This window comes from Myotis yumanensis, unplaced genomic scaffold (assembly GCF_028538775.1).
Source record: "Myotis yumanensis isolate MYYU_CA2020_CCGP unplaced genomic scaffold, mMyoYum1.0.hap1 SCAF_5, whole genome shotgun sequence".
NCBI lineage: Eukaryota > Metazoa > Chordata > Mammalia > Chiroptera > Vespertilionidae > Myotis > Myotis yumanensis.
This window is the reverse complement of record NW_027223756.1, coordinates 78,660,067-78,680,866: the sequence shown is the minus strand read 5'-3', so window position 1 is coordinate 78,680,866 and position 20,800 is coordinate 78,660,067. Positions and strand designations below refer to the sequence as shown.

The window sequence follows — 20,800 nt, the reverse complement described above, 5'->3', positions numbered from 1 at the left end:
ATTTGGGGGGTGTGCGGGAGGCAACCAGTTGATATGTCTCTCTCACATTGATGTTCCCCTCTCTCTGTCTCTCTCCTCTACCCTCCTTCCTTCCACTCTCTCTGAAAAGCAATGGGGGAAAAAATCCTCAATGAGGATTAACAAAACAACCAAAAGAAGGTACTATATGAATGTAGGCATCTGAAGCAGCTGACGGCAGTGTCTCCTGTGGTTTATGTGCTCAAGTTCTACGTAGAGGCCCATCTAATGCAGCTGGGCTTTCGTGTTGGTTGTGGTTCTAGCACTCAGCCTCCCAGGGCTTTCCCCCTCCCTGCTGCTGGAGCCAGCTTCACTGCTCAGCTCACGCCTGGAATAGGCCCTGCCGTGACCCTGCCATTTTCCTCCATGACCACCCAGCCACCCAGGTCCGGTGGCCCAGCAGGGTATGATGGGCGCCAGCCCCACTCCAACCAGGACTTCGATTATGACAGCAGATCCCTGGAGTCTGCCCCACACCCACCACTGCTCCCTCCTATCAGGTGTCAGCCCACCTTTGTCCGACCAGCAACAGTCCTTCCTTGAAAGCATGGATGGTATTGAGGGGAAGAGGCATGTGGGCAGCCGGTGCTAGCAGACAGTCCAGGACACGCCTTTACCCTCCTCATGCTCCTGTCCCTGTCCATAGAGGTGATGTCCACAGAGGATGGGCTTGTCCTGGTTGGGCCCTTCCCGTGTGGATAATGCCACTTTCCCCACCTTGGAGTTCTGGGCCACAGATCTGTCTGCTGCGTTTCTACTTGGAATTGCCAAGCACCCAGGCTGCACGTGGTCCACCCTGCACCCTCCAGCCTCTGCCACCCACAGGCTGTCCCTGGCTGGTCAGTACATGGCACCACAGGCCACCTGATTAGCCAAGCTTCACAATTTGGCTCTGTTCCCTCTCACCCTCCCTCTCTTGTCATTGCTTCTCCAAGGCCTTCGACTTCTCCCTGCAGACCCACCCTCCCACAATTCTGTTCTCTCCCAAGGTCTCCTGGCCTCTGTGCTTTCGTCCTTGCCTCCATGGAGTCCCTGATCCACCCACAGCCTGAATGCCCCTCTGAATCAAAATCAGCCATGCTCCCTGGTGCCCTGGCACCCAGACCCTTGGGAGACCCCTGCCCATGTGTGGGCAAGTGAGGACACACCTCACCCTTTCTCTCTGCTCTTAGGGTCTCTCCCGTGGAAACCCTCTCGCAGGACAGTTATGGCTATGGCCCATTGACAGCATCAGTAGCTGTGGGCCAGCCTTAGCTCCCTGCCATGGCCACACTCTGCCAGCCAGCGGGTCTCTGCAGGATCAGAGGGTGGGAGCGAGGGCCTGGGAGTCACCACATTAAGGTCACATTTAAACATTCCAGATTCATAGGAAAGTCGGAAGTAAATAATGTGAGTGTCAGGGCTATCTTTTCAACTAGGGGCCTGTGTGTGTGTGTGTGTGTGAGAGAGAGAGACAGAGGCAGAGACAGAGACAGAGACAGAGAAAGAAAGAAAGAAAGAAAGAAAGAAAGAAAGAAAGAAAGAAAGAAAGAAAGAAAGAAAGAGCCGAAACCGGTTTGGCTCAGTGGATAGAGCGTCGGCCTGCAGACTGAAAGGTCCCAGGTTCGATTCCGGTCAAGGGCATGTACCTGGGTTGCGGGCACATCCCCGGTAGGAGATGTGCAGTACGCAGCTGATCGATGTCTCTCTCATCGATGTTTCTAACTCTCTATCTCTCTCCCTTCCTCTCTGTAAAAAATCAATAAAATATATTAAAAAAAAAAAAAAAAGAAAAGAAAGAAAGAAAGAAAGAGAAAAATGGAGCTGGATGTGTTTTCCAAGGAAGCTTTTCCAGAGTGGAAGGGGGTAAGTTCTGTGAGGACTCGGATCTGAGAAGTGGAAGAGATACACATGCTTCCCCTTCACACCCATGACACGGAGGAGGAAGAAGAGTCTGGAAAGGAGTGGTGGGCACAGGTCACACATGAGTCCCAGCGGGATCAGAGCTCGGGACCACAGGCCCAGGGCTCCAGGCTTCAGCTGAGACTTAGACATCCAGGGGGCCTTGGCCAGTTGTGCCTGTGGCTCATCCGCAGCGGGCGGCTGTGTTTGCTCTGGCAGCTGGGGAGGCTGGTTGAGGTGGTCATAGGGAATGTGGCTCTCGCTCTCGCTCCCTGGGGATGGGGGTAGTGTGGTTCTTCAGAGGGTCTCTGCTTGCTCTCCAGGAACCAAAGGAGCTAACTGTCAGCCCAGCGATGGGTACAGCCAAGTGCAGCCCCCACAATGGTACCCACTACTAGGAGGCACAGCCAGCCAGCGGCCCATCCTCCAGTTACACCTAACCCCCAGCATCCAGGCCTCCATCTTTGTGTCCACCCTGCCTTCCTCGTCCTCAACCTCCTACAGCTTTGCCTCCACCCCGTTCACAGGTGAGATGGTGGTTTCCTTGAGCATGAAAGTGGGTGAAGCCTGTTACTCGATTTGCAGCAGAAATGAGCATAATCCCAGAAACCAACCCATTTTCCTCTCTTTCTTTTCTCTGCTTCTTAGGACTAAGCTACCCAAGCTGTGACATGTCAGTGTACTCAGCAGCTGGTCCTTACGATGCTCCACTGCTCCCCCCACAGATGCAACCTCCACCACCTCCACTCCCAAAGCCTGAGGACTTGTCCCCGTGGGGTGGCTCAGGGAACAGCTCCAGTGCCAGTTCTGCCGGCAGCTTCCTGAAGAAGCCACCGGTCCCACCAGGCTGCTGAAACCCAAGGGTTGGCCCAAGCACCCCCCGCTTCACTACTGTGACATCTGCAAGATCAGCTGTGCCGGTGCCCAGGTCAGCCACCCATGCCTAATGCCTCCCCTCCCTTGTTCCCTGTGGCCAGCCAGAGGTCAGGGTTGGAGCCTGCCCAAGAGAGGCCTGTTAATAAACTTACATCACGTGTGCATCAGAAGTGCCTTAAGATTGCCCTACTGGTGTTTGAGTGGAAGAAATGAGAGCAGCACAGCACTGACTGTTGGCCATAGAAACCTCGTCTTAAACCCCAAGGTGAGGGGGGCTTCTCTTAACTCTGGGTAGGGAAGGCAGTCAGCGGCCCCTCCCGGAGCAGTGAGGGCCCAGGCAGACACGGCTAGTTGGGGTGCGCCTCTGCTGCATGGCTGTTTAGGCAGGGCCACGGGTGGATTACATCGGGCACGAGGGCACATGTATGTGTGTTGTCTCTCCCTGAAACCTTGATAGAACCAATGGGATGGCAGCACCATTTCTTCCCATGGAGCCTGGGATAAACCCAGGTGCTGGAGGTTCTCTGAAGCCCCGCCCTAGACCTGGAGAATTCCCTGGGCTGCCACCTCCCACATGCTGGGAGTAGCCCCATGCACACCCCAGTGCTCACAGTGGACACACTGGGCTCTCACACTTATGTGGGTGCTAGGAGATTAAGGTGGGCTCCTCGAAGTCCCACCTCTGGTCCTGCTTCCCTCGTGGGTGGAACACACCAACAGATACTTGAGGGAAGTGACGGCTGCCACGGGATACAAACTGAGTGGTTCATAACCAGGATTCTACGTCAGGCACTGCATGACTGCTCCACGTGCATTGCCTGATGTACCCATTATGACTGTTTAACCTAGACTTTGTCATTGGCCCCAATTTGCAGATGGAAAAACCGAGGTGAGGTGAGGGGAAGTACCTGGCTCAGGCCTCCCAAAAGTAGTGGAGGCAGGACTCGAACCCAGGTCTCCAACCATCTCTGCTCTTTGCTCCCATGGGATGGGAAGGGGGCTTATTTTATTTTTAGCATCAATAGCACTGTGTTTTGAATAATCACATGATACTGAAGATAAGATCATAAAGCAGTTTTGACAACAAACTCCAGAGACTCGCTGGATTTGTCTAATGGGGCCAGGTTACCTATGCCCTTGGGCCACCTGATGTCTCATTGTTGATTACCTAACGGCTGTTGTGGGGGTTTCCTCAGCCCGGGGCCTGTAGCCAGGGCCCCTCCATAGTTGCATTCAGGTTGGTACCAAGCACTGTGGTCCTTGTTCTCTCAGCTGTGACCCAAGCAGACAGGAAATGGCCTCGCAGGGCCCTGTATTCAACTGGCCAGTGTCACACAGGGGTGGAGGGGCTTCCTGGGTTTGCATGGCATTCTCTCCTTCACACTGGCCCACCGGAAGTAGGTCTGCCTGGTTTCTGGCTGGAGCAGGTTGTATGAACAGTTCTTTCAGGGCCTCCCGAGCCACGGCAGTGGCTGCAGACCCTACAGGGGAAACTGGCACACAAGTCAGAGAGGCCAGGACAGCTGCCCACCCAAGGAGGCTCTGGTAGCCTCTGGAAGCCTCTAGAAGGGGCTGTGACTCGCAGCCAGTGGGCCCTGGCTACGTGCCTGGGGTAACCTCGGCCGTCGTTGTGTGCCCTGCTCCATCTCTGGGTTCTGGTGGGCCTTTCAGGGGCCAGGTTTCATGACCTCAGCCAGTTCTCCATCTCACATTTACACACACATCCCTGGCAGACCTCAGTGCGTCATCCGGAGCTTGCTGGAAAGTGCAGGCACTGGGTTGCAGGTCTTGGAAGGAAAGCCAAGGCAGGCAGCGGCATTTCTTGCTGAGCAGCCCCTTTTGCTGTGGGAAGGAGGGTGGGAAAAGGAATTGGTGCCCTAGAAAGCCAGGTGACCGCGTCACCCCAAGGCATGTGATTCCGGGGCATTAGGAGCCAGCGTGCGCCCTCCTTGGCCGTCGCCCAGAGTCTGAGCAGTGGCCCCACAGGCTTGTCTTGAACAGCTTTCTAGAACTCAAATTCTGACGCTTCTTCCAGCCACTTCCACAGTTCCCAGCCTCCCTGAGTTTGTCCAAAGACTGCATGTGGCTAAAAGAAAGTGCACGCAGCAGCATTTCTTTTCATTTTTGTGTTTTTGTTCAACCAGTTCAGCATCCTGTTTTGTCCCATGCAAAATGACCACAACAGATAGGACTTCTGCACTTCAGACCTCGTCATTTAACAGTTAAGGAGATGAGGCCCATAAAAGCCGCAACAAAAAGATAAGGGCGCATGACGGGCAGAAATGGAGACAGGGCAAAGGCGGGAGCGCCACAGGGCAGGGCATGTGCCAGAGGTGGCTGAGCCCGAGGAGGAGAAAGGGCACCAGATGGTGGTAGAGGTGAGCTCAGCATGGGAGGGCGTGTTGGTTCCTCTGAAAGCCGCCCTTTAGAATAGCTCAGCAGACAGGAAGCCAGAACGCTGGCCTTGAAGGCCGTGCTGTCACTCCTCTGGGCCACCCAGGAAGGCTCGGTGATCCCTTTAGTTTCCCGAGGCCCCGGTTGTCACATCTCTCGGGGATCCTCAGGTGTCTGTCTGTCTGCGCTGGCTGTGTTAAATGGGAACCTTTGATTTGCACCTTGCTTCGGGAACAGGCCCACTGAATTGGCAGAAAAGCTTCTTGCTTGGAGTGTCCCTACAGGGGAGCCCCCCACCCCCCCTCAGCCCTGAGCTCCCTGTATCCATCAGGGGAGAGGCCCTGGTGTCCTCACTGGGTCACCACCTGTGGGGTCCCCGTCATTCCTCAGCTCCACTCCCCCATGTCCTGCTGCTGCGTGTGCTGCACCTCTGCAGAGCTGACATGCCTCCTGTCCCTGCCCACGGGGCCTGGGGCCTCTCAGCCAACGTGACGTGCACCTTTCCTCGCAGCCCACAGGGCCGGAGTCCAGTGATGACTGCCGCGTCTGGTCCAAGCACACCCCCATCTAGCCCACAGAGGGGGAGCTCCGGGCTGCCAGAAGGCTGAGCTCACTCGGAGTGTGCCCTCAAGCTGGTGTCGGACACATGGGCGGAGAAGGGCAGGGGCCCAGAGCAGGAGGGGGTGATCGTCGGTAATGGAGTTCACCCTCATTTTCCCAGGCCCAGGGGTGACTTGGAGGAGGTGGAAGTGCTCACAGGAAGTGGCTGCCAGGAGGGGCAGAGGTGGCTCTTCCTCTGAATGGCTTTGAGCCTCTGAGTAGCAGGGGCTTTCCAGACCGTGGGCAGTAAGTTCACCGAGTCTCTAGTCTCAGGGCTGGAGCCCCAAGGTTCAAAGGGAGTTACAGTCGCAGTTGGAGAGCTGTTGTTCGAGACCAGAATTTACTTTTCCCACCAAAGGTGCATCTAGAAACAGTTCACAAAACATGAACCACCTCTGTTTGCTCATCTATGAAACGGGGATAAGTGTGGTTCTGCCCTGACCCCTCCGCCTCCTGGAGCAGAGGCTGCCCCTTGGTGCCCAGCTGAGTCACCATTCAAGGCCCCAGGGTGAGGGGGAGGCAGAAAGTCCCTGTGCCCTGTATGGAGTCGTTATATAATTGAAATAATCCGAGAGGGAGTTAGCTTTCCAAGTCCTTTCTCTCTAGGTGGCTTTTTCATTTTCATTTTTTAAATTGTGGTAAAATACTCAGAACATGAAGTTTACCGTGTTAACCATTTTTATGTGTACGATACAGTGGTGCTAAGTACATCCACAAGGTTGTGCAACCATCACCCACCACTTATCTATTTCTAGAATTTTTTCATCATCTAAAACAGAAATCTGTTCCCATTAAATTCCCTGCCCCCCTGCCCCAACCCCTGGCACCCTCCTTGCACTTCCTCTTTCTGGACATTTCATGTAGGTGGAATCATGCAGTACGTGTTCTTTTGTGTCTAGCTGATTCCACTTTAGTTTCTCTTCACTATAATGTTTGCTCCCACTGTGAGTTACAAAGTGTCACCATAAAAAGACCTCACCCCTCAGCTTAAGCATGCAAACCTCCCAAAACGTTGCCTCTACTTGGGAAAGTCAGCCGTCTTCACCCTCCTGGTAGGGAAGACAGGAGTGCAAAGAAGACCTTTTTTTCATCTCTCCCTTGGCACTCTCACGAAGCCAAAACACAAGACCGCAGAATCTGAGGGGGGGGGGGGCGGGGGGGGGCGGGGGGGGGCGTGTCTTTGAAGGGTAGAGCCAGCCTAACGCTGAGGTTTGCCTGGGGCTTTGTGCTTGTGCGCAAACCCCGGAAAGAGAGAGGGCCCGTAGCCCCACTCCCAGGGCCAGGTCTGCCCTCTGAGCCTGTGCGGATGGGCTGGTGCCTGGAAGCTGCCCAGGGGCGTCTGTATTGCAGACAGAAAGGGTGCCAGCCTCTTAAATCTCCACTCATTTTCTGAACAAAATCCCCCCTCACTTAATGATTTGAAGTTTAAAAATCAACAGTAATTCTTTTCTTTTTTGTCATCCTCACCTGAGGATATTTTTTCCATTGCTTCTTAGAGAGAGTGAAAGGGGAGGGGGAAGTGGGAGAGAAAGAAAGAGAGAGAAAGAGAGACATCATTGTGAGAGAGACACATTGATTGGTTGCCTCCCACCAGGTACTAGGGGCTGTGGATTGAACCCATAACCCAGGTACGTGCCCTTGACCGGGGATCAAACCTGAGACCCCTTGGAGCACAGGCCGACACTCTAACCATTGAACACACCAGCCAGGGCAAAAATTAACAGTAATTCTTTAACATCATCAGATATCCAGTCAATGTTGAAATTTCCACTCGTCCCATAGATATCATAACGTGTTTTTTGTTTGTTTTCTGGGGTTTGTTTCTCTGTTCTCTAGCTTGTGTGAATTGGGATTCAAATTTGTTGGCAAACCTCTAAGTCACATATCTGTAGTACATCCCCCACCCCGCCGCGCCCCCCCCCCCCCCCCCCCCACACACACACATCCCCACCCCGTGTTCTGCTTTCTCTGCTTTCCAAGTCTCAGTTGCAGAGTCTGGTCCTGTTCCCTAATCCAGACGTCCCTGGTCTAGATTTTGCCAGTGGGCTCTGTAGTCCCCAAATGGACAAGAATATATAAACACGTTTTTTATGAAAAGGTTGTCTCCTATCCCTAGAAATGTCACAAAGAAAACCAAGTGGTGCTTAGTGGCAGCTTCTGGAGCAGAGATGGGACATTTGTCTAGAGATCCATCATGTGAGAGCGCCCCAGGCACCAGTCCTGGGAACTGGAGCAGAGGAAGAACCTAGTGGGCTGCGGAGAAACAGGAAGGGGCTGGGGCTAGAGCAGCAACTTCCAGCCAGTGCGCCACACTACCGGACTGTTTAGTCAGGGGCACTGGCCTCTTTTCCCTTAGGTTGTCAAACAAAAAAATGACAACAGCCAGCACAACAATAGCCCATCGGGTATAAATGCCTTGTCTTTAACCTTAACTCTAGATCATATAATAGAGTTGTATCTTACTGGTCACGTGAATAATAAGGTTGTGTCTGATTGGTTAACTTTGTTTTGTTTATAATTAAGGATATGTTGTGTGTGTTTTTAATCGATTTTAAAGAGAGAGAAAGAAGGGGGGAAAGAGAGAGAGAAACGTTGATTCCCGTACCTACCCCAACCCAGGAATGTGCCCTGACCGGGAATCGAACCTACAACTTTTTGGTGTAAGGGACGATGCTTCAACCAACTGAACCACCTGGCCAGGGCGATTGGTTAATTTTTGGAAATTAACCAGAAATCCTTATATACAAGTATAGGCACTTGTTTTCTTAAAAAGTTATCTGGAACAAAAAGGGTAGGTAATTACTACTATTTATTTTTTTTGTAAAATCAAAATTATACCTTTTCTGGTCAGATCAGCAAAAAATATATATTTTTTAGTGTGCCACAGAATTTTAGTATTAGTTTATGTGTGCCATGAGATGAAAAAGGTTGAAAATCGCTGGGCTAGAAAATCTCATAAGGCCTGAGAGGAAGTGGTGGGAGACGATGGTGGCATGGAGCCCAGCGGGTCAGGCCGGGGGCCTCAGGCCAGGGCATAAGCATGGGTGTCCTGTCCTGCAGAGGGCCAGTGCCGGGAGGTTAGATGTAGGGCAGACGTGACAGTCACGTTCACACTGCAGGAAGCCGGCCTGATCTGCAGAGAGCGAGGCTGGGGAGGCATCTCCCTTAGGGCACTGTGGCCTGAGCACCTGGACGGGCCTGCTCGCCAAGGGTTGAGATGGGAGTGAAGTGACACTAGAGATGGCTGAGAAGGTGCCCAAACCCAAGGGCTGACCAAGGTGGCACCAACTGGCTGAGGACCAGGGGTCACTGGGGTTGCCATCATTGGCCTTTTTCAGAATGCAGTTTATCAGAAAATAGTAACAACCACCAGCCCTTACTGAGCACATACAGGGTGTCCCCAAAATATATATATATATATACACACTTCAACAGCTGAGAGCTCAATTTTGAAAATGAAATGTATTTTAATAAACACTGCCTTTTTTCAAAGAGAGTAAACATTTTGGTTCCCAGTGCTGTTCCCAGATACAACTTCTCATGTCTCCTTTCGTCAAGTTCACTCTGAGAAACGGGACTCAGAAAGGCCTATTTCACAGACGAAGAAGCTGAGGCACAAAGGGCCCAGCAAGCTGTTGACATTTTTAGACCCAGGGCAGGGCCACATGCTCCCTTCCTCCCCAACCCCTCTTCTTACACGTGCATTTTCGTGTTTGTCTTCACAGCAGTGTCAGCCCCTCTGCTCGGATCCTGAAAGGCGTGATGCGGGTCGGCCTCCTGGCCAAAGGCCTCCTCCTTCAGGGAAACAGGACAGTGCAGCTAATCCTGCTCTGCTCCCAGAAGCCCACCCATGCCTGCTGCAGAGGGTCACGGAGCAGCTGCCCCGGCAGCTCCTGGTAAGGGCAGATCACCTCTGGGTGTGTGGTGTGTGTGTGGGGGGGGGGGGGGGGGGGGCGGGGGGTGCCAGCCCCTCAGGCTCCCTGGCAGCCATGACTTTGTTTCCACAGGATTTTAAGAAACAAGAGTGGTCATTATTAGATACAATCAGTTTGTTTGTATAAACAGTTGCAAGGAGAAAGAGGTGGAAACTTCAGGGTTCCGTGTAAAGCAAGTTCAGGGAAAATGTAAATGTCCCGCCACGGGAACGGTGACCGGCCACGGGGAGGGTACATGGTGACGCACGGGCACGTTTGCTGCCTCGCTGACTGAGATTCAGGGGAGAGCAAAGGAAGGAGCCGAGCAGGGGAGGCCTGTGGGAGATGGACTGGGTTCTCCGCTCGAGCAGTTCCTGTCCTAGTCAGAGTCCATTTCTCAGGACCACTGGGGAAGAGTAAGATCAGGTCATGATTGACATCGATCATCTTAGGTAAAACGGTCAGTCCCAGGTGGGCTCTTCCTGCTGTGTCCGACACTGTTCCTGCGAAAATGCTGCCTCTCGCCTCCTGCTGGCTTAGTGAGCACGCTGGTCAGGAGCAGATAGACACCTAGCACCCTAACTGTAGTTTATCGGCTGTGAGGAAATGAAAGTCTGATGCCAGGTGGAGGGAGGGAGCCATGTCCAACAGGACAGGGGGAGGCACGTGTCCTGACCGAGGACATTTAGGCTGTTCCCCGGGTTCTGCATTACCATTGAGGCTGCACATAGTCAATGGCCTTGTACACGCCGCTCCACACACGTTGAGAGCTCAGCCGACGGCAGGGTCAGTGGGTCAGAGGCACAAGCCTGGTGCTCCTGGTAAGTGTTGCCAGGTCAGCTGCCCCTCAGACTTCTCACAGGTGATGATGGTGCCTCATTATAGTTTTAATTTGCTTCTCTCTTACTGTAGGGGTCATCTGTGTCATGGTGTAAAAAGGGACACTTCTGTTTCCTTTCCTTCCAACTATCTGTTATATCAGTGGCCAGCTGTTGCTTTTTAAAAATTTATTGGATTGCTGTCCTTGTTAAGGGCATTTTTTACATGTGAAGGCACCTTATATGCTGGAGGGCAGGGCTATGTCTCAGCCCCATGGAGGCTCCAGGCGCCCGGCACAGGGCCTGCCACCTGACCATGTCCTTGCTGCTTGTACCTGTCTCTCAGCTGGAGTGACTTGGCCTAGTGTTGTGTTTGCACCTCACAGATGGTGACGGAGGACAAGTAGAGGTCTCCTCTGCCCCTGAAGCCAACATCATCATCTCATCCTGTGAGGAGCCCAGAATATGGGTCACTGTGTCTGTCACCTCACCCCTAATGCCGGAGGACCCATCCGTTGACAGAGGTACAGCCAGGCCCTTCTGTGCAGCCCCCTCCCACACACCAGGTGGCTTAGGGAAGCGTCTGACTCTGCTCTGGGCAGAGGAAGAGGGTTGGGGGTGCAGCCTTCTGGCACTTCTGTCAGCCCCGGATGCCACTGCTCAGATAAGAGCTGGGCCTCAGGGCAGCGGAGGAAATGAGCTGGTGACAGTGTCTCAGGTGGGCTCAGAACCAGGCTGTGCGTGTGCTCCTGGGCCTTGCTCGTGCAGCACCATGCTCCTCCCTTGCCTCCAATCCAGTGCGGACACCTGCCCAGTGGAAACCAGTTGTGCCAGGTCCCAGGAGCTCAGATTGTCCATCTGTCCGAAGCAGAGGCCGCAGCAGGGGCCACAGCAGAGGTCATAGCAGAACCTGCTGTCCCGGCACGGCTCGTGTGTGACATGAGCGTCGGGGGCTTGAGTCACATTGGCATTGCTCAAGAGAGTGGGAGGGGTGTTGCGCCAGGCCAGAGGGCAGCCAGGGCCTTGAGTCACGGCCACCCGGTGAAGGCCGTGACAGGGAAGCACCCTGAGGCTCATCGAGCCTGGAACCTCCTGGAACAGCCCCCAGGACCATTTTCCAAATTCCATTCATTCTTGAACCCTCTTCATGATTGTTGTTTACTACCAACATTTTTCTTTAAATCAATTCACTTTTAACACAGAATTTTTAAAAAATATATTTTTAATGATTTCAGAGAGGAAGGGAGAGGGAGAGAGAGAGAGACAAACATCAATGATGAGAGAGCTGCCTCCTGCGTGCCTCTTACTGGGGATCAAGTCCGAAATCCAGGCATGTGCCCTTGACCGAAATCGAACCTGGGACCCTTCAATCCGCAGGCGGATGCTCTATCCACTGAGCCAAACTGGCCAGGGCAACACTTACATTTTTAAAGAGGAGAACCTATGATTGTAATTGGGAAGCCATTATTTATTGTCATAAATGGAGAGTTGTCTAAAAATCAATCCAGGGGGTGATGAACAACATTAAATTCTAGCTGAAGGCCCTGCTGGGCTTCGCTCAAACACACAAACAAGGTGGAGATTGGGAATGTTAGAAAGTGTTAAAGATCCGTGGTTACAAGATGGAGGCTGACCGGAAAGATTAAGATGCGGAAACCCCTCTGTAACGAACATACTTTCTATGGCCACCAGGAGCCCGTCAGCCTCACTCAGGCATCTCCTCACTCCACGCCCCGGCTGGCTGTTGCGGGGAGGATAGCTTCTAACCCCCTCCTCAAAGACACACCCCTGCCACTTCCACCCTAACCTGTGACAGATGACATGCACAGGACCCCTGGGGATATTTATGGGTGAAAGTGAAACCTGTGCTCCGTCATGTGACCTAAATAAACCAGGGTGCCCTAGAAGGAGATGAAAATATTCTTGAAGCAACCGTAGTAGGAAAGAAAAAATTGATCTGAATATCTCTCAAACATGGAGGCCTTTGTTATCAGTGATGGGATGTGTTCTAATCAGATCCACTTTCTCCACTTAATTAATTAATTAATTAATTTTTATCGTCTAAAATGTTACAGGTCTCCTTTTTCCCCAATTGACACCCCCCCCCCCCCAGCCATTCCCACCCCAGGCAAGCCCTCACCGCCCCAGTGTCTGTGTCCATTGGTTATGCTAATATGCATGCATACAAGTCCTTCAGTTGCTCTCTAACCTTCCCCCTCCCCTGCCATTTGTCTCTGGATCTATTCTTGTTCATCAAATTATATTGATCATTATATCCCACATATGAGTGAGATCATGTGATATTTATCTTTCTCTAACTGGCTTATTTCACTTAGCATAATGCTCTCCAGTTCCATCCATGCTGTTGCAAATGGTAAAAGTTCCTGCTTTTTTATAGCGGCATAGTATTCCATTGTGTAGATGCACCATAGTCTTTTAATCCACTCATCTGCTGATGGGCACTTAGGTTGTTTCCAAATCTTAGCTATGGTGAATTGTGCTGCTATGAACATAGGGGTGCATATATCCTTTCTGATTGGTGTTTCTGGTTTCTTGGGATATATTCCTAGAAGTGGGATTACTGGGTCAAATGGGAGTTCCATTTTTAACTTTTTGAGGAAACTCTATACTGTTCTCCGCAGTGGCTGCACCAGTCTGCATTCCCACCAGCAGTGCATGAGTGTTCCTTTTTCTCAGCATCCTCGCCAGCACTTGTCGTTTGTTGATTTGTTGATGATAGCCATTCTGACAGGTGTGAGATGATATCTCATTGTTGTTTTGATTTGCATCTCTCAGATGATTAGTGACTTTGAGCATATTTTCATATGTCTCTGGGCCTTCTGTATGTCCTCTTTTGAAAGTGTCTATTTAGATCCTTTGCTCATTTTTTGATTGGATCATTTATCTTCCTTTTGTTAAGTTGTATGAGTTCTCTGTAAATTTTAAAGATTAAACCCTTATCAGAAATATCAGGCGAATATGTTCTCCCATGCAGTGGGCTTTCTTGTTGTTTTGTTGATGGTTTCTTTTGCTGTGCAGAAGCTTTTTTAAAAAAATATTTTTTTATTATTGATTTTAGAGAGGAAGGAAAAAGGAGAGAGAGATAGAAACATCAATGATGAGAGAGAATCATTGATCGGCTGCCTCCTTCACGCCCCACACAGGGGATTGAGCCCACAACCCGGGCATGTGCCCTGACTGGGAATCGAACCTTGACCTCCTGGTTCATAGGTCAACACTCAACCATAGAGCCATGCCAGTCTGGCCAGAAGCTTTTTATTTTGATGTAGTCCCATTTGTTTATTTTCTCTTTAGTCTCCACTGCCCTAGGAGCTGTGTCTCTAAAGATATTGCTATGACATATGCCTGCTATTTTGCTGCCTATGGAGTCTTGTAGGATTTTTATGGTTTTCCGTCTTACATTTAAGTCCTTTAGCCATTTTGAGTTTGTTTTTGTGTATGGTGTAAGTTGGTGGTCTAGTTTCATTTTTTTTGCATATATCTGACCAAATTTCCCAGCACCATTTATTGAAGAGACTGTTTTGACTCCATTGTATGCTCTTGCCTCCTTTGTCAAATATTAATTGAGCATAATGGCTTGGATAGATTTCTGGGTTCTCTGTTCTGTTCCATTGGTCTATATGTCTGTTCTTGTGCCAGTACCAGGCAGTTTTGAGAACCGTGGCTTGGTACTATAGCTTGATATCTGGTATTGTGATTCCTCCAAGTTTGTTCTTCTTTCTCAGGATTGCCGTGGCTATTCGGGGTCTTTTTTTATTCCAGATGAATTTTTAGAGAGTTTGTTCTAGACCTTTGAAATATGCCATTGGTATTTTAATGGGGATTGCATTGAATCTGTAGATTGCTTTGGGTAGTATAGACATTTTAATGATATTGATTCTACCAATCCATGAACATGGTATGTTCTTCCATTTGTTTATGTCTTCCTCTATCTCTTTTTTCAATGTCTTGTAGTTTTCCAAGTACAGGTCTTTTATGTCCTTAGTTAAGTTTATTCCTAGGTATCTTAGTTTTTTTGGTGCAATGGTAAATGGTATTGTTTTTTTTTTTTCGTTTCTCTTTTTGTGAGTTCATTATTGGTGTAGAAAAAGGCCATAGATTTCTGGGTGTTAATTTTGTATCCTGCTACATTGCCAAATTCATTTATTAGGTCTAGTAGTTTTTTGATGGAGTCTTTGGGGTTTTCTGTGTATAGTATCATGTCACCTGCGAATAAGGACAGTTTTACTTCTTCCTTTCCAATTTGGATGCCTTTTATTTCTTTTTCTTCTCTGATTGCTATGGCTAGCACTTCCAGTACTATGTCAAACAGGAGTGGTGAAAGTGGGCATCCCTGTCTTGTTCCTGTTCTTAGGGGAAATGAGTTTAGTTTTTGCCCATTGAGTATGATGTTGGCTGTAGGTTTGTCATATAAGGCTTTTATTATGTTGAGGTATGATCCCTCTACTCCCACTTTGCTGAGAGTTTTTATTAAGAAAGGGTGTTGGTTCTCCCCTTTTTAAAAAAATCCTCACCCGAGGATATGTTTAGAGAGGAAGAGAGAGAAACATCAATGTGAGAGAGAAACATCTATCGGTTGCCTCCCGTATGTGCCCTGACCAGGGATTGAACCCACAACCTTTTGGTGTACGAGTCAATGCTCCTACAACTGAGCCACCTGGCCAGGGCCCACTTTCTCCCTTTTAATTATGCAGCTGGAAGTTTCTGGAAATCTGGCTTAGTTTATAGTTTCCCGTTGGCACTGTAGTTTGCTAACAGAGGAGTCAGCCCTGAAGGCGCTCATCATAAGCATTAAAGGCCTTCCTCGTGGGCACTGGCTTCAGAGGAGAGAGGATTTCACAGGAATGATTTCTCTGTCCCTGCAGGGCCCAGAGGAAAGGCGATCTGGGAGGAAGCACGGGTCTTCTGGAAAAATAAAATGAGGCCCAGAGAACTGAGAGGCACAGCCCATGTGGCCCAGGGAAGGAGCAAAGTGGGAAAGGGGGCCTCGCTCGCATGCCCATTTCTTCTAGAAAGAATGGAAGTGCCTTTGCCTGACCAGGGGACATCTTGAGGCAGGAAGTGTCTCCAGTTGCTGGCCGCCCTCCACCATGCGAAGTGATTCCAGGTTAGGGGGAGGCTGGGTGGCTCACACATGCCTGTCCTGTCGCTGCCCCCTTAGCCGACTCCTGGGCTAGCTGATTGGCTCATGTCTCCTGGCACTAACCTGATGGGTTGGAATCAGAGCAGGGCCAGTTCTGTTGGCCTGTGCCCATTTGGGAGTGGAGCCCACTCCCAGCCACCACCCTCCAGGCCGGCTGTGCCCCCCGGAGACCCTCCCTAACCTCCACTGCCAAGACAGGAGTCTGGCCGGCTCACCGCCCCAGGGTCCACCCTCGTTCCCTTGGCCTCACACCCACCCATGTGCATGTGGTTTCCAGAGCTAACTGTGTGCTTCTTCTCCCAAGACACGAGCCAGTGGCCTACAGCCCTGTGTAATCATCATCAGGGTTTTTGGGGACCTCTCCAGCATGTGCCAACCTGTGGGGCCCTGCCAGACTGGGTAAGGCAGCGCCAGGCAGCCAGCCTGCTCTGGGAAGCCCACGAGGGCCTTATCTCCTCTTGGACAGCAGATTCCCCACTTGGCTTTCCCCTGAGGGGCTGGCGTCAGCCTGAGTGCCCAGGAGAGGCAGGTCATGGCAGGGGTGTTCCAGGGGCCCCTGGGCACCAGGAAGAGGCCTGCTCTGGAGTGCAGCCTCTCTTGACTGTATTTTCTTTTGATTTTTTTATTATTTTTAAAAAATATATTTTATTGATTTTTCACAGAGAGGGAGGGAGATAGAGAGTTAGAAACATCGATGAGACAGAAGCATCAATCAGCTGCCTCCTGCACACCCCCCACTGGGGATGTGCCTGCAACCAAGGTACATGTCCTTGACCGAAATCGAATCTGGGACCCTTCAGTCTGCAGGCTGATGCTCTATCCACTGAGCCAAACCAGTTAGGGCTCTTTTTATTTTTTATACTGCATTTTCTTTTTTTAAAATATATTTTTATTGATTTCAGAGAGGAAAGGAGAGGGAGAGATAGAAACATGGATGATGAGAGAGAATCATTGATTGCTGCCTCCTGCATGCCCCACACTGGGGATCCACCCCACAACTGGGCGCGTGCCCAGACTAGGAACCATGACACTCAACCACTGAGCCATGCTGGCCAGGCTAACTGTATTTTCTTAATCCCTAGACCTCACTGCCTTGAATTGGCATGCTACTGGCTAAATGTACCATAGGTCACAGAGAACAAGTTTCTTTTCTTTTTTTAATAATTCTTTATTGTTGAAAATATTACATATGTCCCCCTTTTCGCCCCATTGACCCCCTCCAGCCTGCCCCTACCCCCCGCCCCAGGCCTTCAGCACCTTATTGTCTGTGTCCAGGGGTTATGCATATATGCATACAAGGTCTTTGGTTGATTACCCCCCACACACGCCCCCACACCCCCACACCCCCACACACACCCTCTACCCCTCTTCCCTCTGAGATTTCTCATTTGAACAAGTTTCTTTTAACCCTTGACCCCCTAGTTTGCAATGTTATAATTGATGGGATTTTGCCAATGGGGAAACTGAGGGTTAGAGAGTGAAGAAAATTGCCCTTGGCCACACCAGGAGGTGTGGAGGCCTCTGTGACACCTCCCTACTCCGAAGAGGTCAAGAGTGGGTGGGATTTAGAGAAAGAACTGGGAGGGGCTGCCTGTCCTGAGATCCCTGAAACCCCAGCTGAGCCCACAGAGCCCTCCAGTGGGAGGGGAACTGACCACGCGCTCTCCTCAAAGGCAGTGTCTCCTTTTCCATCCTGCCTGGCCCAGGCCATGGAGCTGCTGGTAGAGAAGGCTCTGAGCAGTGCCATGGGGCCCCTGAGCTCCGGGGACGTCGTGTGAGGGGTCCTGGAGTGTGTGGCCTCGGGGACTCTCCTGACAGGTCAGTCCCCGTCAGCTGGGGAGCCCAGAACCCTGGGCACATGGCAGAGACAGGGTCATAGTGACGTACAGGACCCTCTCTCCAACACTCAAGAACAGCGTCCAACCCAAATGGGAGGAGGAACTCAAACACGCCACCCTCTACCCCCAGGGGAAAGGAACAGCCCAGTAGCAGGTGGAACTCACTCACCACAAAGGAGGCCAAGGTCCAGGGCAGAAGGGGCAGCAAGGGTCCGGCCCCCGTCTGTCGTCTGTCGGCTGAACACTCACTCTCTGGTGGCAGCCCACCCTTTCGGGAGGCCTGGCTGTCGCAGGTGATGGCCTTGGTGGGAATATTTCTGAAGGAAACCAGCAGACACGGATAACAGGCTTGAGCGGAGATGTTCACCACAGTGTGGTTTACAGTAGCAGAATGGGAGAGAAGCATCTGTGCTCTCACGAGATGTCAGAGACAGGTGCTGTTTTCCAGCCCTTTTAGTGACACGGATGATATCATATGAAGTGAAAGGAGAGAAAACACTGGGCCTGAGGTGTGAGCCTGTTGTATGACTACATGCTCGTGTGCGCGTGCACACACACACACACACACACACACAACTGCAGGAAGGCGTTCTGCTGGCTGTACTTTCGGGGTCAGAGGGAGGTGTGGCCCAGGTGAGATGCCTCCGGGGGAGGTCCATGGGTGCAGAGGGTACAGTCACACACCCCGTGCTGGGACCCTCTCAGGCCCCAGCGGTGGCAGTCTCTCACGAGGGTGCTCTATCTTCTTTGCCACCCCCACCGCCTCGCAAAGATGGGCCTGGGCTCCGGGATCCTGTGAGAGAGACCAGATGGACGCACTCAAGTCCATGACCCTCCAGCAGCGGGAAGACATCACAGCCAGCGCCCAGGTAGGATGGCCAGCCCCTGCGGCTCCCCAGCTCCGGGCCAGCTCAGCCAGGCTGTGGGCGGCACCCCCCGACCCAGTTGCAACTATGCAACTTCCCAAGAAATGGTCTGGGGTTCCACTTCCCTCCCCTGCAGAGGGGGGTGGCCTGTGGGAGAGTGGCCCCTGGGTGACAAGACTGCCTCTGGGGGCAGGGCGGCTTGGCTCAGAGCTGAAGCCACCACAGTGATGAGGCACAAACCTGGGGCCTCACTGGTGGGGACTGACCTGGCTGTTCCCACCACACACACACACACACACACGTGCTCTGTAAACACCCCGCTGCGGCTGGCCAGCCTCAAGCACGAAAGCCAAGTCCCCACCTGTGCTTCCCCTTTGGTTTGTAAGAAAGTCTCCCAGCGACACAAATCACATCGGGCCTGACATTTAGGAATTGTCTTCATGGAAAAACTCAAATTGCTTATGATCAGAGCCACACTGGCAGATGCAGGATTTGGGGTCCCTGCAGTGTTCCCAGGGCCTTCCTGGGAAGTCCTGCCCTGAGCAGCCTGAGCGTCCAGTGCAGTTCCTCGTGCCTGATGGTAACTGAGCTCAGCAGTTGCTAGAAGGGTGATGGCAAGGGCAGGATGCCTGGCGAGCCGCGGGGCCAGGGGCCGGGTGAGCCGGTCGCAGGCAGGAGGGTGCCGCCAGGCTGTCTGCCCCCAGCACGCCCTGGGCATGTTGGCATTTCAGCAGATCCACAAGATCCTGAGCATGGGCCCTCTGCCGCCACCCAGAAGCAGGCTGGGTTGCGCTTCCACTTCCAGAAGAGGCCTGTGAGGCTGAGGAAGGCCCAAGGAAGCAGGCCAGCTCAGCGAAGAGGGGCTGTGTGATGGCCCCGCCTCCCCAGCAGGACCTGACCTGCCTCTGAGTGGCTGCTCCATCCCCCACATGGGACAGTTGTGTTCTCCTTTCCAGTTATGTTCCATGGGTTCCATTTAAAACACTTGTGCTTTGATCATCTGTGAAATCGCATCACCCAGGGATGAGAACTCTGGGAGGGGCACCACCCCAAGGTGCCCCCGATGCTGCACAGAAGGTTTAGAAGGTGTAGCACAGCCCAAGCTGGTTTGGCTGGGTGGATAGAGCATCGGCCTGTGGACTGAAGGGTCCCAGGTTCAATTCCCGTAGAGGGCACGTACCTCATTTGCAGGCTTCTCTCGGGCCTGGGCCCCGGTCAGGGCGTGTGCAGGAGGCAACCAATCGATGTGTTTCTCACATTGATGTTTCTCTTTGTCTTTCCCTCTCTCTTTCACTCTAAAAATCAATGGGAAAGTACCCTCAGGTGAGGATTTAAAAAAAATAAAAATAAGAAGGTGTAGCACAGTGACTTTGAACCCTGGCACCTTTGCTAGCTGGTTCTAGCAGGCGCATTATCCACCGAAACAGGAAGTGGCCGGGGCCTGACTGCTCCTCCTTCCCTGGGAGGGCAGGCTGCTTGCTTTTGCCTCTTCCGCCTCCGTCCCCTTTCTGAGGGAGCGCCCCTCCCTGCCTCTTACAGGCACCCGGACAACACCCCTTTGCTGGTCCTGGCCGCAGCCACAGACATCCTTTACCTCACATGGGGAGCTTCACCTTACACACCTCTCTCCCTTTAATCCTGGTTCAGTGACTCTGTATTCACCCCGCGGCCCAGGCTCACTGCCACCACCACTGCGGGGAGTCCTCCTGGCTTCCTCTGTGCTGGGACAAACCATCAGAAAGTCCCGCTTCTACTCTCCATCCACATTGTCACTCTGCTGCTTCAACCCTCCATCAGCAGGAGCTCTGGCTAAAACTCAGAATTGCACTCAGGATAGAACCCCGAATCCCAGGGAAGCCCCCACAAGAACCCATCTGCCACTCTCCCTCAATAACTCCACTTCAGACCCACCAGCCTCTGCTTGTCATCAGACCAGCCAATCTTGTTCCTGCCCCCAGGGCCTTTGCACATGCTGTTCCCACTGCATAGCAAGCTCTTCCCCTGACCTTCCTTCCTTCAGATCTCAGCTCAGATGTCACCTCCTCAGAGAGGCCTCCATGACCTCCTCAGCCTGCTACATAACTGGTTAAAATCACTTGGTACCTGCCTTCCTCCCAGGATGTGAATTCTCTGGGGGCAGGAAATAGATCTACTTTACTCACCACAGGACCCACAGGTCTAGAGCAGACCAAGTACACAGTAGTAGCTCAATAAATATGTTAAAGGCTTGAAGTCATGCTCTGATGCCCAAACACAGGTCTCTTCATAAGAGGAATTTGCCTCCTGGCAGTTAGGAAGACACCATTTGTTTCTGTCTTGTCCCAGGAATGATTCTAACAGCTGGGCCCAGAGACGTCAGTGAGGGCAGTGGCAATATGATGAAGGGAAGGGAGAGTGGGTCCGTCTTTGGGACAAGGATGTGGCCATAGGA

The 20,800-nt window shown here is 52.0% G+C and overlaps 1 protein-coding gene across 1 annotated transcript; it reads left to right on the top strand.

Moving 5' to 3' along the window:
* Positions 1 to 246: 246 nt before the first annotated feature.
* Positions 247 to 19,349, top strand: ZFR2 (zinc finger RNA binding protein 2). The gene is given in 22 exon segments (XM_070416969.1): positions 247 to 472; positions 475 to 616; positions 1,191 to 1,251; positions 2,147 to 2,426; positions 2,548 to 2,747; positions 2,750 to 3,040; positions 4,263 to 4,328; positions 4,331 to 4,387; positions 5,741 to 5,775; positions 5,777 to 5,852; positions 8,470 to 8,477; positions 9,498 to 9,619; positions 9,622 to 9,665; positions 10,888 to 10,903; positions 10,906 to 11,025; positions 15,388 to 15,566; positions 15,970 to 16,024; positions 16,027 to 16,064; positions 17,372 to 17,483; positions 18,276 to 18,293; positions 18,296 to 18,372; positions 19,074 to 19,349. Coding segments are annotated over 22 exon segments (2,499 nt in total).
* The last annotated feature ends 1,451 nt before the right edge of the window (positions 19,350 to 20,800 follow it).